The sequence below is a fragment of the Acanthochromis polyacanthus genome, chromosome 19 (genome assembly GCF_021347895.1).
Source record: "Acanthochromis polyacanthus isolate Apoly-LR-REF ecotype Palm Island chromosome 19, KAUST_Apoly_ChrSc, whole genome shotgun sequence".
Lineage (NCBI taxonomy): Eukaryota > Metazoa > Chordata > Actinopteri > Pomacentridae > Acanthochromis > Acanthochromis polyacanthus.
The window spans coordinates 14106840-14124040 of record NC_067131.1 but is presented as its reverse complement, the minus strand read 5'-3'; the positions used below and the strand labels follow the sequence as shown (position 1 = coordinate 14124040).

General features: G+C 41.6%; 1 protein-coding gene across 2 annotated transcripts in view; it reads left to right on the top strand.

Moving 5' to 3' along the window:
* capn15 (calpain 15) overlaps nt 1-16809 on the top strand; it is a 51568-nt gene extending 34759 nt beyond the window's left edge. For both annotated transcript variants that reach the window (XM_022220226.2, XM_022220217.2), the window contains exons 5-12: nt 691-914; nt 1487-1612; nt 5231-5383; nt 7830-7991; nt 8087-8322; nt 8441-8610; nt 11257-11435; nt 13731-16809. In XM_022220226.2, the coding sequence (XP_022075918.1) occupies nt 691-914; nt 1487-1612; nt 5231-5383; nt 7830-7991; nt 8087-8322; nt 8441-8610; nt 11257-11435; nt 13731-13908 (1428 nt within the window). In that variant the 3' untranslated portion in view covers nt 13909-16809. The remainder of the gene's footprint in view (nt 1-690; nt 915-1486; nt 1613-5230; nt 5384-7829; nt 7992-8086; nt 8323-8440; nt 8611-11256; nt 11436-13730) is intronic.
* The last annotated feature ends 392 nt before the right edge of the window (nt 16810-17201 follow it).

The following is a 17201-nucleotide window of genomic DNA, read 5'->3' as shown; positions in this document are numbered from 1 at the left end:
ACTGGTTTTAATTGCTATATTTTCATCCTTCAGCCAGTGGAACAAGCATTAAAGTGCATTCTATGTGGCATTTAATACTTAAAGTCTTAAATTCAACTTAGTGAACCCTGCAGAAAGCCTGAATAACAACCTATTAATGAGTTCAGACTGGTTCATTATGTAGCTTTTCATCACAGGCACGTCTCCGAGGACCTTACAGAGGTGGAATGTCTAATTAAACAACAATTACAGGACAAATGAAGTATTGAATTATGCAGCAAATAAAGCACAGGGAAATAAATGCAGGCATTCGTACATGCTGGAGCGACGTCCTAGCAAAACACTGTACCCTAGCTACACCTTATCTGGCACCAACAACCTTCTTCTCAAAGGAGACGAGAGGAAAAAAACAGGGGAAAAAAGTCGAAGAGCTGTTGGGTAGGGCAGGTCAAAGGTATTTAATTCACCATGTAAGGAATGCCAGAACAGTAATTTATATGGTAATGCTAAGGCAGGAATGAATAAAAACAGTACTTCACCCTTGTTATCAGGTTATCGTGTTCAGAAACCTTTAAACATCAGCCAATATGTTGACACCTTAAAGCATATACTAGTGTAAAGACAACAGTCTGTTATAAATGTGCCTCTCTCGGTGAGTCATCCTCAGGTTCGTGACTAAATATTTCCTCCTTCTCTTTCCCGTCATTCCAGGCCCAGAGGAAACAGCTATGGGTGGCGCTGATTGAGAAGGCCCTGGCTAAACTCCACGGTTCCTACTTTGCCCTGCAGGCAGGGCGTGCCATCGAGGGCCTGGCCACGCTGACCGGGGCTCCCTGTGACTCCCTCATGCTCCAGGTCAGCTCCACAAACCCTCGAGAGGAGCCCATCGATACGGACCTCATCTGGGCCAAGATGCTCAGCTCCAAAGAGGCTGGGTAAGAGAAGGACAGGCGGGAAATATGGGTGTATTTACTCCCCCAGCGAATAGATCAAATAATAAACAGCAAACATCTATTTCGAAAAAGACTTTGAATCAATATTTTCTCTCATCACAACTACAAACGCTAAGGTGCTATAAAGCTACAAAGGTGCTGAATGCCAATTTGCTGCGTATGTCCGCAAATGAAAGAAGCCTTCTAATCAGCACTTTGATACGTGAGCTTTCAAAGCAACATGAGACGACGAGCAGAACTCCAAAGGGGCCAAATCATCTGTGGCCAAACTGCAGGCCCATCTGCCAGAATTATTATTTCAAGTATTCTTTAATATATCAAAGGAGGGGAACAGCCTGACAAACAAGAGACCATTTACAGACTGCAGTAAAGAGAAACAAAGTTCATCACCAAAGAGGAGCAGTAATGACAAAATGAAACACATCAGTGGGATGTATGGATACACACAAATAAATAATATTTGTTTTTTGTCGTCTGTAACTCTGTTCTGCTGCCAAACTTTAATAGTTTAATTAAAAAGGAACATTCTTTTTGCTCACATCTCTCTCTCTTAGGTTTCTGATGGGTGCATCTTGTGGAGGAGGTAATATGAAAGTAGACGATGTCGTTTATGAGTCTTTGGGTCTGAGGCCTCGACATGCGTATTCCATCTTGGATGTACGAGATGTCCAAGGTTACAGGTATGGATAAACTCGAAGGACTGTTTACGTCCTTCTGTTTCGTCTTATCCCGATCACTTGATGTTTCTCTGTGTTCATTTATATATCATTTATCTGCTCTGTCTACATCAGTTTTACCCTTCCAGGAGAAAATGTGGTTCAACTTTTAAGCGAAACATAAAATTTAAAGAAATTACTGTATATTGTTGGCATCCAGCCCACGTATCTTAAATTATACAGTTCATTCACTTAAACAAAACACTGGGGCACCGTTTTAGTGGGAGCAGCTACTTCAGGCCCCTGGCTCTCAGGCAAAGCTCCAGTTCAATTTTCTTCATCTGCAATGAAAGGAAGACTGACATGGTTTGGATGGACATGGAATTCCCCAGGCTGAGTCATCAGTGCAATAATTAATATCTGGTTCTTCCATTTAACTGTCAACAGGCACAATTTTGTGTATTCCTGAAGTAGGGAAGTTAAAGAAAAATTCCAGTTTGTTTTCAGTAGAAACAAGATATACAACTGCAAAACAATACACAGTACAGCCTGCAGTTTACATGAATTATCTTTTTAATTCTTAGTCACTTTTGGACGAGTGCAGCAACTACAGCGGCGACTGTTTTGTTCACAAATGGATCAAAAAAATGTTTGAATTTGCTCTGAATCAGGGTTCTCATGCCATTCTAGGATTGAGAGATATTTCCCATCTAAAACTGGTATGATTTCTTAGAAACCTGGCATAAATAGTTTAAACTAGTGGACATGATAGAAGCCCTGTAACGCCTTTTTCAGACACAGGATTCGTAACATTGCTGGCTTCATCAATCTGTTGAAGTGCAGCATTCTGTTAATCAGGGCTACGTTGCTTTTATGTTAATGTTCCTTTAGACACCCACCACAGTATGAGGGACAGCCAAGGTACACAGATGATGTTTGTCATACATGTGAGATTGGATAGTGCATCAAATGGTATATACAGCAATAATGAAAAAGAGTAGATTTAATTTAATGACAGCTCATAAAACTGTCTGGTTTACGTATGATTTCCTAAACAATGAAAATTCTGTCCAAGTGTCGTAATAAACTGTTACTCTGTGTGACAGCTCTCCTTTCTGAAGTGAGGAGAAGTACACAGTGTGATTAGTTCCTGACCCGTCCTGTCTCCATGTCAAGGATCATTTATAACTAGAAATAATTAATGAAGTGAGAGCTGTTGAGCTGTGCCTAAATGCGTGCAGCTGTCTCTTTGGAGAAGCTCGGATGAATTCTGTTTCTCCCTGATACTGCAGGTATTTAAACAACTTAGAAGCAGCTGGAAGCAACAAACTGAACTTCTCCTGTTAATGTTTTTTTTTTTAACCCTCCTTACATCTATTATTGATGAGTTTTATTAATCTGGCTTTGTTGTTGTAATCACTGCTAGGTTTTGTTTTTATTGACATTTTGCTCCGTAAATGATGTGAAGTTGTGTGGCTAAGTGAATGAGAACAGTGTTTTTTGATTTTGTCTCACAAACTGTGCTCTGTCGGAATATTGATTCTGAATTGGGGAAAAGACATCCTCAAATCCCCTAACTGTTACAGCTTGTAGTTCATGCGTCCTCTGTGCTAACAATAATATGAAAATGCAACTGTCTGACCTTGTAAGATATGCGTTGCGACTTCTAAGGTTAAAATGACCAGGATGCTCATTCAGACATTAAACCAACATGTTTAGATTCATGGAAAGGAGTCCATGTCTATAAGGGGCTTATGTTGCACCACATACATTATACAATTGCATTGCCATCTCACATTCATGGCTGTTGCAAATGTCAGATGTCAGTTGAAGGCAATGAATCATACAGTATGCTTCAACTTGATAGGTTTGCATGTCTGTTTGCTGTATCTTAAATATATGAGTAAAAATCAGCTAAGGAGTTAGCCTAGCCGCGCTAGACAACCCACGGCAACGAATTTAATTCTCTGCCAGGGTGGGTCTAGTTACCCTCCATAAGGCTCGAGGCTGGATTCTCCTAAAACTGGCCGGACCAATCACCATGAAGTGTAGAGTCAGAAGGCGGGCGTAACTAAGTGACGACAGAGGCGTGACGATTCTGACAGAAACAAACGGCGCACAATAAACAGTTATCTTTCGACTCGGCTTTGGCCACAGCCCTTAAAGATTTGAAGCTAAAATTCAACTTGAAAGATAAACAAAGGACGGCACTTAAGTGTTTCATTGAGAAGAAAGACGTATTTGGACTTATGCCGACAGGATATGGCAAATCCTTAATATACCAGTTGGCTCCGCGGCTCCGCTGGTTGGGAAGCTAACGGGACTTAGCCACAATCCGCCGGTGCTCTCGGAACTACGTCAGCCTATTCGTTGCGTTGATTGGTTGTATAACTACCCAATTGCTGCAGAGGGATTTGATAGACAACCTTTTAGCCCACCTCCCTCCCTGTCGAGCTTCCCTAGACCCTTGTGCCGTCAGAAACATGGGTCTAGCATGGCTAGGCTACTAAGGAGTAATAATGTGTAACAAATCATCTAGACATTCAAATTCTTTTATTGATTGATCAAAGGACATTTTATTACACTTTGATGATTGCTTTAACAATAGAAACATATGAAAAGATAGTAAACTAGGCACACTTTTGACAAATGGCCTATCAAGTTTCCAAAATTACGCTTATGTATGTTACTTTTCGACGGACAAAAGTGAACTTTTTTTCCGTCAAAAGTAACATACAAAAGTAACATACATAAGCGTAATTTTGGAAACTTGTCAAAAACGTGCCTTTTCATATGTTTCTATTGTTAAGGCAATCATCAAAGTGTAATAAAATGTCCTTTGATTAATCAATAAAAGAATTTGAATGTCTAGATGATTTGTTACATATTATTACTCCTTAGCTGATTTTTACTCATATTCATTTAAAAAAGCCTGTTTGTGAAGTTGCAGCTTGAAACACCACAACTTTACTGTTGTAAATGTTTTATAATACAGGTACTAAAGAATGTGTATTCCAAGTTTAGAATAACTTGAACAGATGCATTCGTTGTCAAAGTACGTCTTCAGTGGATAAATAGGCTAATGGCTATTGAGAGCAGGTGTGCACCAGTTCAGTTTGATCACTCCGATCGAAGTAGCATTGTGAGTTCACACAGTGGCGGTTTCTTCTGTATTAACTTTGAAGGGAAGTCGAGAATAGCTAAAAATCCCAGATGTAATTTGCTCAAGAGCCACACACACCGCCACTGTAATTTACTGCCATAAAGCAATCGGAGTGGAAGACGATTGATCGAAAATGAGTTCGAGTCCTCCTGCTAGTAGCTTGAGGAGATGAAAAGCAGTTTGGAAACAGCGATCCACTTGCACCTTTTTTTTTCTTTTTCTTTTTTTTTTTAGAAAGTGAGGACTCTCCAATATGGTTTTCCATTATGCCTCCTAAGTTTTTCACTGTATGGAGGAGGCAGTAAAATGAAATGGGTTGTTAAAATGTAGGCAATCATCCATAAAAAGAGGAATACGGGTCTGCAGAGATGAGGATGCTGCGTTGACTGAAAGCTGGTGTCACTTTAACTGGCTCCTGTATTTGTCTCTCTCTCCCTGTCTGTCTATTATCTCCCTGCCTACCTGTCGCTCTGCTCCAGGTTGCTGCGACTGCGTAACCCGTGGGGTCGCTTCTCCTGGAATGGCAGCTGGTCAGACGAGTGGACGGACTGGCCTCAGCACCTCCGTCATGAACTGATGGCTCATGGCAGCAGCGAGGGTGTCTTCTGGATGGAGTACACTGACTTTATAAAGTAATAATCATATTTTCACAACTTAAGTATGATCTATTGCAATACAAGCTAATTTTAGTGGTAATTGTGCGTCTGTCTGAAACCATTTTTGGTTTGTGGAGTGTTTCATAATATCTTAAAGCTGTAGCCCAGCTTTTTTGTACATGAGGTTAACCCAGTGATGTAACTCACACTTACTTACATGACCAGTCACAAAATTAAAACCATCTGCTGGATGTTGTATAGGTCTACCTTGTGCTGCCAAAACAGCTCTGGACATGGGACCTCTTGGGGTGTCCCATGGTGTTTGGCAGCAGCTTTGTTGGATCCTGTGTGTTATGAAGAAGGGGTCTTGGTGGATTAGGCCCATGGTTATTGGATCGTACTGGTATCTAGGGAGTTTGGAGGCTGTATCAACAGCTCTTTGTCATGTTCCTTGAGTAGTTCTTAAGCAATTTTTGCAGTGTGATCGGACACATTGTCCTTAAGGTGTGTGATGCATGTGAAAGTAGCATCCACCTGAAGGCCTGGACCAAAGGTTTACTAGCAGAACATTGCATGAGAATCATTTACGGTCAGTGGTTTTATTGCTGTTCCTGATGGCGTGCTCACCCTCACTCATTCCCAGTTAACCTTTTTGCCCCCTACTGGCCAACAGATATCATTGCATCGTCTCCTCTTGAAACTGAACCTGAATATATTGTAGGCTTAAGTTGTCATTGCTGCTGTTTTGCAGAGATTATTTCTATGTGTGTGTTGTTCTTACTTTCTTGCCTCATGTGTTTATTCCAAAACCACAACTGTAAGCACTGTAAAATGCATGGCTTCCTGATTTATCCCATAAAAGATTCACCCACCGCCAGCTGTTTAGATTTGCAACTGTCAACTCTTTTGTCATCTGAGTGCAGGTGAATTAACTCAAAAAACCCTTTTCATTGTGTTTTTATGGACACGCATCATGTTCTAAATTTGACGACTGGTTTAATAATCTCATGCTTGTGTAGATTTTACTGACCATCTGGTATTACCACCGCATTGAATGACAGTGTTTTTGTTGTTCTGCTGACAAGCACATCGTACACTGGTTTCCACATTATGGTGTTATTATGGAATAGTTTTTGTTTTTTTTTTGTGGTTGCTTTGGTTGCCAGGGATTTGGCAGGCAGAAGCTTAGACTTGTCATGGCTCTCAGTGTGTTTTGTCATATTAGATTAATCCTGTCATTCACTCATACACAAGTATTGACTAGTGTTTCCCTCGTTTGTGTGCACTTGAACATTTTCCCTTTCACAAAATGTCCATTTTATCAGCCCGTTGACCTTGTACATGTCAGTAAACCCTGCTGCCTGGAGCGCTATGATTGAAAACAAAACTGAAAGTAAGCTGAAACAAAATGGAGAGTTGTTGCTCACAACTTTTCAAAAAACACAGCTGAAGCCAATATAGTGTTACAAATAACTAGAAGACAAATGAACTAAAATCACAGCCCTCAAATCAGTCAACAATCTAACATGAAGTTTGACTGTAATTTCTGACTCCCACCAAAAACAGCTCGTGAGTAGAATAAGATCGCCTGATTTTACACTACCAAAAGTGAACTTAAGAACAAGACTGCACTTGCCTGTAAAGGTTTTTTTTTTTACTGTCCACAAATCATCTGATCTGTGGAGGTCCGCCCAGCTGGTACAGATAAATTATGTGTGCACAGTACATGTGTTTGTGTGTTATTAATGTCCCTCCTCTCTAACAAAATAAGAGTTGCTATAAGTCCAGTGTTGCTGTCCTACTGAGCACCTCAAACCTGAAAAATGCTTACAGCCCAGGCGAGAATCCCATCTGTCTTCTGCCTGTTTATTGTTTTCTCTGACAGACAAATAATCTCTCAGCTTTGTACTATATGACAGACCTACAACTTGTGTCTCCCCGGACTGGATAAAGAAAAAATGCACAGCTTGGTGGACAAATAAAGGCTTTAAATCAACCGATCAAGTGGACAAATAGGACAAATGCTGATTATCGATGAACTAAATGAAAGGGTGCATAGAATACAAGCACTTGAAACAAGTGGTGTCATCAGCTGACATATTTGGCTGCTGTGATCCAAACTATCTGTAAAACTTCAGCATTCCTTCCTTTTCTTTCCGATTGTCAAGAAGACAAAAGTGCGATGTAAGACAGTTGTCAGAGCGAGGTTAGGAAGTGATGAAACAATGGAAAACAGATTGAAAGTGAGGAAGAGAAAGTCTCTCGAGGGCTCTGTCTTTGAAGGAAGAGGTCTGGTATGTTAGCAAGGTAAATTGTGTTTGTACAGCAGCACCCTCAGAGGCTATGCTAATGTTAAAGACTTGCTTGTGATGCATACAAATAGGCTTTCAGGGTTGAGATCAGCTGGTCGCACTGCTTGTGTCTCAGTGCCACATATAGACTAAAGAAGGCTCTCAGTGCTCGCTTTTATTTCCTCCCACAGGTACTTTGATTCAGTCGACATCTGTAAGATCCACTCAGACTGGCAGGAGGTGAGGCTACAAGGCTGCTTCCCCAGCAAAGCCAACGGGCCGGTCACGGTCACAGCCCTCACTGTGCTGGAGAGGACGGCGCTGGAGTTTGCTCTGTTCCAGGAGGGAAGCAGGTAAATACAACACTAATCAGCATGTTACAGCCCTCACCCCTTCTCCTTCCTTTTCACCCTTTTGTGGTATGTGTTTTTTTTTTTGTTCCCTCCAGGCGCTCTGACACAGCCGACAGCCACCTACTGGACCTGTGCATCATGGTGTTCCGCGCCTCCTTCGGTAGTGGCAACAAGCTGACTCTGGGCCGTCTATTGGCCCACAGCAAGCGAGCGGTGAAGAAATTCGTCGGCTGTGACGTCATGCTGGAGCCGGGGGAGTATGCTGTTGTCTGCTGCGCCTTCAACCACTGGCAGATGAATGTCAGCGGGACAGGAGGTCCACCCACGCCCAGTAGGTGTACAGATGCAACACTCACAAGCTGTAGTTTTCTTTAGCGATAGCAGAACCATTCACCTAAACTTAGATTTTGCCTTAAATCATCAAATTAATTATTCTACCGTCTTTTCAGTCTCAAGCCCTACCAGCGGGGCGGCACGGCGGCCCAGTCAGGACTTCCCTGGCTACATCCTGGCCATCTACAGCTCTCGACAGGTGATGGTGGAGCAGGTGGAAGCGACTGCCACCACTCTGGCTGACGCTATCATTCTGCTCACGGAAAACAAAGGCGAAAGACACGAGGTGAGACACAGTCACTCCAAAACAAGACAACAAATTAAGTTGCAATGACACAGCCCGTAGTTCTGTTAAATATCTACAAATAACTATGTATTTAAAGGGCTTTGACTTTCTCTGTCCTCCCATCTCCCTGTCTCACATCTACACACACACATACACACTTTCATCATCCTTCACTAAAATATTACAGTCCAGTTCTTCAGGCTCTGTGCTTCAGCACATTCAATTTGAAGCAAGGTAATGGATATTGCAAAAAAAGTGTCAAATCACACCTTCAATTTGAATGTCTTTACATCAATATTAAAAAAACAAAAACCTCTGTGGTAGTTATCGCTTTAGTGCCCAATGATTAGGGGTTCCAAAGAAACTATGAAGGCACATAAAGACAAAACAAATCATTGTATATAGGATTATGTAGAAAACCTGAGTAGTTAATTACTGCCTGTCTTTTCATGGTGATGCTCTCCCAGGCTTTCCCTGGATACAACTTTTGCATGTTGTAGGATCTCTCTGCCTTTAGTGTGCTTCTCAGCCAGTGAAATGAATGCTGAACTGAAATTAAGTGGGTGACTCAGTTAAAGATGTTCCATCTCCCTTAACCTTTCAGATTTCTTTGGTTGTTTTGGCCACACATTTAGAATTGTAGCCTGACAACATAATGAAATGTCTTCCAATCAGTTTTATGTGTTTGGCTGAATCCGGGCCGACAGAATGCTCCTACATTCGTCCTGCGGCTTCCATTAGCAGTGAAATCATCAATAAATGCCTGTGTGCTAGTTCCACTCTCAGCCATGCTGTGCACGCCCAAGTGATAATAGAAGCATCACCATGTTAGACACATAAGGTGTGCTTTGAGTCATGAGCTTTGCCCTTTTTTTTCTCCACACATTCTTCTTTCCTTTGATAAAAGTTGATTTTTGTTTCATCAGTTCATAGAACGTCGTTCTTCGACTCCTCCAGTTTGAGTACAAGTTCACCAACATCACGGAGAGCTGTCTTAACTTGCTGTGCAGTCATAAATGGATTTTTTTCTCACAATGGAAGTAATTTTCTGCTCGAGACCTGTGCTACAAGGCCTACCAGATCATTTGCCTTTTTTCAAATTCTCCTGTGCCCACATGTTCTTTTAAATTCAGCCTCATTCTTGCCAACCAACGACATTTGACGAGTATGTGATAGATATTGAAGGTTTTTGAGCCTCATTGTTATTAATTAACTCAACGTATGAGCTTTTAGCATGAGCATGCTTTGGTGCATGCTGACACTGACATGGAACACAGCTACCCAAGAAACATTTAGGTGCCAAGTGTCCTATTACTTTTGAACCCTTACAGTTTGGAACTGTGATAAAAGGGTCATATCTTCTACACAGTTCTCTCTCTATAGATGTAAAGCTATTCAAAGTAAAGCTGAGGCTTGCTATATTTCAAATTGAATGTGCTGAAGCACAGAGCTTAAAGAACAAAAAAAATGAAATATGTATAAGTGTCAAAATACTTACGGCCTGGACTGTATATGCTAATGAAGCCAGGGAATCCTTGCGACTCTGTAAGCCACTTTGAGATAACACTTGAGATTTCCTTAGCAGTCCTGAATCCTCTTCTCCCTCTACACATTCAAGTACAAGCACATGTACTCTTCCACATGCACACACACAGCCACTCAAACCCGAGGAAACAAATTATTCTGGCTCTTCTGAACTACGCTTTCCTGAAAGGGCTGTCACACTGGCTCGTATTTTAGAGGATGACAGAGCTTTTTAAACACTTGAGATTATCTTTGCTAAATCATTCAGCTCTTCAGCTCTCCTGGAATTCACCACTCATAATGGGTGGGCTGAGCAGACAGCAGCCACTGTGCGAACAGTAGTGTTTTGACAATATGGTTAAATTAAGATATTTGGTTATTAATAAACAATTTAAGCCGTCCTGAGTTGTGAAAGCAAAACTTTATAATATGAGCACATTCATGTGCTGCTGACAGATACATTTTAGACACTGAATGGGGTTCCTGGGCAATTGGACGTGAAATGACAGCAGTTAAAGCAGTTTATCTGCACTTGAATTTGCTTTATTACAATCAACAGCCCTAAAAGAGAGATCAGCAGCCACTGTTAAAAGAGATGGGGAGTTGTTATTCTGGATGCAGATTGCTGTCTTCAAGGCATTTTAACATTAATAAAAAAAACTGCTTGTCGTGTCTAAGCCTTAGTGATAAAACAATAGTGATATGTACCAGTGATAGACAGATTATAATCAATAATAAGACAATTATTGTACAGAATGTTTGATAGTTTCACTTCAATGCATTGGGTGCAAACCACCATGTAAGCACATAACAGAAATGCAGCGATCAGTTGAATGAACAACTCCAAGCATACATGGACCTTTCACCCTTTGTCACTCTTCTTCTGGCTTAAATTTATTTGTGTGTGTTGTCTTGCTATTAACATTTTGTTGCTGTAGAAATTATTACCTGTAGCCCTATTAATGTAGTGATTAAATTCAAACTAAGGTGGGTCAAATAAAATTAAACCTTTTTTTTTTCATTCAGGTCCTTCAGGTTTCAAAATAGGCAACTGAAATTGATTGATTGACAGAATATGTCCCCTTCCTACTCACACATCTGCGTTTCCTTGTTGACTTTCAGGGCCGTGAGGGCATGACATGCTACTACCTGACCCACGGCTGGGCCGGCCTCATCGTGGTGGTGGAAAACCGCCACCCCAAGTACTACCTCCACGTCTCCTGTGACTGCACTGACAGCTTCAATGTGGTGTCCACACGTGGCAGCCTCAAGACCATCGACAGTGTACCGCCTTTACACAGGTACACATGTACACCGCAGTCTCTCTCTTCATTTTACTGCGATAGTAACGCAATAAGATAACAAGAGAGGAGATTAAATGCTCTGAGAACATTTGTGCAGGTGCAGCTAACATCCAGCACACTTCTACAAACACAGCGATCCCACAGGATTAGTGCTCTGTATTTCTTAATAATCTACCTCAGGCTGGTCTCACCACAGTTAATGGCTGCCTTTGTGTTCTATTGGTCCCCGTTGTCCTCTTCACTCTATTGTAGGCAGATACACACTTGCAGAATCAAGCATGGTGTAGCAGTTCACACATCATTAGGTTTCTCTGAATTTAGCTTCTTTAGACGTCACATAACTGCTCACATTAATGTAAATTTAGGACCTTATCACCCCAGAGTTATGGCCCACATAATGGGAAACTGTAAAAAGTCACCAGGCATGAGGGCCATGTCTTTTATTGCCATTTCCTCCATCGAACAAGAGCATTATGCCACTTTGCTTGATAAAAACATTTAACACTCTAATACCGTTGTCCTTTTTTGTGATATTTTTCTTACTTGCGATTATACCAGTTCATAGGTGAAAGCACTTAGTGGCTTAGTATTTAAAAGATCATATCCTATTTATATTCATGGTTTAAATAACACAGAGGCAGCACGCTTCACAATACATCAAGTAGCAACAACATTAAAACCACTGACAGTTGAAGTGATGAACCTTGATTATTTCGCTAAAATGGCTCCTGTCGAGGGTTTGGATGTACTAGACAGCAAGTAAACAGTCAGTTCTTGAAGATGGTATGTTGGAAGCAGGGGAAAATGGGCAAGTGTAAAGATCTGAGTGACTTTGACAAGGGCCAAATTGTGATGGTTTGACGTCTGCGTCAGAGCATCTCCAAAATAGCAGGTCCTGTAGGCTGTTCCTGGTATGCAGGGTTAACAGCTACTAGACATGGTCCAAGAAAGGGCAACTGGTGAACTGGCGATAGGGTCATGGGCACCCAAGGCTCACTGATGCACGTGGGAAGCAAGCATTGGCCCGTGTGGTCTGATCCCACAGAAAAGCTACTGTAGCGCAAACCAGTAAAAAAAGACAAAACGTAATGCTGGCTATGACAGGAAGGTGTTAGACTATACAGTGTATCGCAGCTTGAGGCACATGGGTTCCGTAAAGCATCTTGAGACAATTTGACTGTAATTGGCGCTATATAAATTTAATTGAACTGCAGCAATGGAAGTAGGTGGCCTAGTTTGATGAATCACAGTTTCTTTTAGGACATGTGGCTGACTGGGTGTGCATCATTTACCTGTGGAAGTGATGGCAGCAGAAGGCACAATCAAAAAAAGCTTAGAAAGCCAGCAGAGGCAGTGTAATTCTCTGGACAATGTTCTTTGGTGGCTCTGGCCTCTTTCAGCAGAATATTGACTGTGCCACACTGAAAACATAATCAAGGAATGGTTTGACATGCATAACAAAAAGATAAAGGGGCTGATTTGGCCTCCTAATTTGCCAGATCTCAGTCAAAAGACATGCCAGACAAACAATCTTGCTACTAACAGATCCTTGCTGATGTCTTGATATCACAGTTTTTGTTTTTGTGGCACAAGGAGTCCTATACAATATTAGATGGCCAGTTTTAATGTTGTGACTAATCAGTGTATGTCAGCAAATTATCTTATTTTGCCTTCAAAACAGAATGAATCAGAAGTGCTGATAAATCAGCTGGTCTTCATCCAGTCCTAGCTTTATCTCCTCTGAACAGTTCTAAGATAAAATAGAAGAAGTTACAATATCTAAAGTTGTTCTTATTCATTTTGATTATTAGGAATCCTGGTTGGGTTGTAAAGGTTATGGTACTGTAGTTCATCAGCAGTCATGGACCTGTCTCCTGTGTCAGGTTCATTTAGTGGATAACTGTTGGAGCAATTTATTAAGCAGCTCTTTGTCTGACATTAGAGGAGTGGCTCTATATTTTATTGTCATGTTTCAATAAATGTATTATTTTGAGTTATAATGTGGTATTACGATGTATTTTTTTCCAGAATTGGAAAAAAAAAGAAAATCTTAATGCTGGGAAAGTTTTTTTTTTTTTTTACTAAATATAATTCACCCCCTTCCTCAGCCCAGTAAATTTCCTACCGCGTCTGTACATCTGCTCAATACACAATGCACAAGTGAGAAATACTTTGTATTCAGAACACCCAACTTGTGCTTGATCTGCCCTGACAAGGCCAGAAAGGTCTGTAACCGGAGACTTCCCTGAGCTGCTCCCATGTTTTCCTAATGCTCTCTGTCTCCCCCTGCAGGCAGGTGCTGGTGGTGCTTTCTCAGCTGGAGGGAAACGCAGGCTTCTCCATCACCCATCGCCTGGCTCACCGCAAGGCCGCCCAGGCCTCCCTGGGGGACTGGACCCCCACCAAGGCCACCCACAGCCCCCAGCTCACCCCAGACATTGACGGCCTGCACCGGCCCAGGCCACTATGACCACCGCCCTCTTTGTCCCACACACAGACTCTAATCTAATGAACTGTCAGACCACTGGAAAATCAGGCAAGGGTATATAAGTGGTGTGTGGAGCCCTAAAACAGAGAGGTAGATGCGTTTTGTGTGTGTCTTTGAATGCACACATGAATGTAAAGCATGAATGAGCAGCATTTGTTTGCTCGCCATCAAATGCTCCATAAATGCTGAAGTTTTCATCCGGCCCACACGCGTTCTGTCCCTTGCCTCATGGATGTGCCATGTCAGGATGAAATGAGGGAAGTGAGCCACGTGAAGTGACCAGGACACAAAACGATAACTCGCCCAGGCACCTAAGAAGATCCAGCTCATGATACTTTAAACTCTGGATGTTTTTGGTAGCTGGTAGTTAGAGCTGTATGTGAAAGAGACGTCAGCCCTCAGTTTCATATGCTTGGAGACAACCCTGCTTTCAATGAGCTTCAGAAAAGGCAGGGAGGAGTGCTGAAACTACTGAGCCATGCACCGGCCCACAGCCTAGGAGCCGATCAGACACTTCCCCTACTCTCCGTGTCGTCCATACAGACAGCTAACAAAACAGGACACCTCTGGGGGAGTTTATTCCACCCATCCTCAGTACGGTACTTAATGAGCCAAACCCAACTCATTTTACTCATAGTAATACATGTTTGCTCTTTTTTTGAGAACGTACACATGTCCATATAAGTCTTATCTGTTTTGTACACAACCCTTGCTGCCGTCTTGTCTGTATTTGTGTTTTTGAGGTTGAAGAATAAGCCATCATCCATACAGTACTGTCTGTCCCTGCTCTATGTCATCACCACAGTGCAGTCGAGCACGCTCTCTAGCTCAGGACCAAACCTATGATTTGTACAGCAAGTTGGATTCACATGAAACCTCAAGCTGATGTTGTGGAAGGTGTATGAAGCCCAGACAGCTGGTATAGCATCTTTCTCTGTTTTCTGTGTGTTTCTGGTTTAAAAGGTGCCACATTTTCCTGCCCTGTGGAGAGTAGTGCTGTGGTTAGGGGGTTTTACGTGGTGCAAAACGGAGACATAAATCCCACTTTACAGCTTACAAAGACTAACATGTATTTTTTACTTTTTCCCTGCAGAGAAACAACCACCGGGCTCCTTTCTCATATTTACTTTGGTTCATTCTCACTCAGTCTCAGTTTGGGGTCTAAATGCTGGAGGCGAGGCATTACATGAGCAACTTTACAGCTGACCCCTCAGGCACACCAAATTTTCTTGCCCACTTCAGAAGTCAGTTTACACTCAAATTAACACTTAGAGAGCAACTCCTGCTTCTACATGCTGCATCTTGCTGCAGCACCCCCCCCCCCAGTTTGTGTCTATGTTTTTTGATACTGAAGATCAGTAAGTCTCTGTTTCTCACTTAATTAGTTTGCCAGTAAGTTGATTTACATATTAGGGAGTACTTGAGGAGCCAGTGGCTGTTTGCCATAGGGGAGCTCTTAAGAGGAGCTGCTGAGTTTACTTTGGGAGGTCAGGGACCACTTTTTGTTTACTTGGGTGTATTGTGAGTGTCTGGGCCGTCCTCCCTAAAGAATACACTGACAGCATGTTAGCAGCAACATGGAGTCCTCACGACTTGACAAATTGCCGTTTTGTCAGACTCGGCGCACACATAACAGGAGAGACCCCTGAGACATGTTGTGACACAGAAAATAGTTTCGTTCTGTTCCAGTTTGCTCTGCGCTGTTTCACCGGATGGTTTGCTTCTAGCTGTTCCATGTAGGTCCTTGTTTAGGGCCCCACCCACCTGTTCCTTCCAATTTCTCCTGTGTCAAAGCCATTACTCCTGATTCAGTGAGGATCTTTCAGTCCTCACCATGGCAACATAGATGTTTCATCAGAGTGAGAGAGGAGAAAGATTTCTGCGGTACAACAGTAACAGAATGGAGTGGGAGACTTCTTTCAAGTAAAGTTGATGTCTAATTAATATATAGTGAAATGGGGAAAAACTTGAAAACTGGTGAGAAAAACCCCTGCAGCATTCATACATTTATTGATTTTTTTTTAGTAGAAAAAAGCTACATTTTGTGTCAAGATCATTGTAGAAACAAGAATCCGCTCATAAGCATTGTCCCTTTCATTGTCAGCATATTGCAGTCTTCTCAATAGTCGACTGTACTTCATGTCATCTTCAAGACATGTTATGAGCTTCTACAGCAGTGTAATGTGTCTTTAATGAAACCCGAAGAAACTGTAAATATGTTCTTCCCAAAGAAACATCCTGTCCAATGACCACTTTGCGATGTGTGTGTGCCCTGTGTGAGTGTGTGCGTGGTCACAGCCAAGTAGCTGTGAATTCAGTGTCTAATTTATTTGTACAAGAGATTTGGAGGCCTGTTTTCTAATGAATACTGTTGAATACTGAGCGGACGAATGACAGATAAAGAAATGTGATCGTTTGTGGCTTTCGTTTGAGCCCAGAGGGAATTAGCTTGACCAGAAATGAACCTGCACTGAAACACCTGCAAAGACAAAAGGCACCTCAAAATTAAGCGTCACTGCTGGATCACTTTACATTTACATGAGATTCTTTTTTTTTCTTTTATACGATGTGTTGTTTTTTGTCATAATTGTCATTTTTGGCTCTTGCTGGTGTCCTATGAACCCACTGCTCTTCTGTTAAGTCCTGTTGGTGGCTCTTCTGTGCTTTAGGGGCGCCCCCTGCTGCTGAATAGACAACAGCCAGAGAAGAAGTGGTCATTGACGGACCAGCCAACGCAAACGCCTTTTCTCCTCTCCTTTGTCCAGATCCCTCCTTGTAAATTGTACAGACTGCAAATTTAAGACACACAAAAGAGTTTTAAAAAAAAATGAAAGAAAAAAAAATCAGCTGACCCTTTTAAACTTGTAAAAAAAAGAAAGAAAATATGATAGTAGAAACAAACAAAAAGTAACATAATGCTGAAAAAAATGAGCTCTGACGAATGTGATATATATTTTATTGATCTTTTTTTGGGTGGGGGGGTGTGACTATATGTGTACAAACATGTATGTTTAATTTTCAATCTCAGGTTCCAATGGACCAAATAAATTTTTTTAAATTAAAAAACTTAGCATTGGTCATTATTGACGACATAATTCATTTGTATTCCTTGTAGGAGATTTTTTAAATTTGTGACCTGACAAGTACACAGACATTTGAACTTTCAGTGAAAAAAAATTAAATTTTCTGTCCTCTTCAAGCTGGAAATATTTCAAAGGAAAAACACATACTTCTGAAAGGATAACATATTTATGCATCAAGCTTGTTTTTCACGG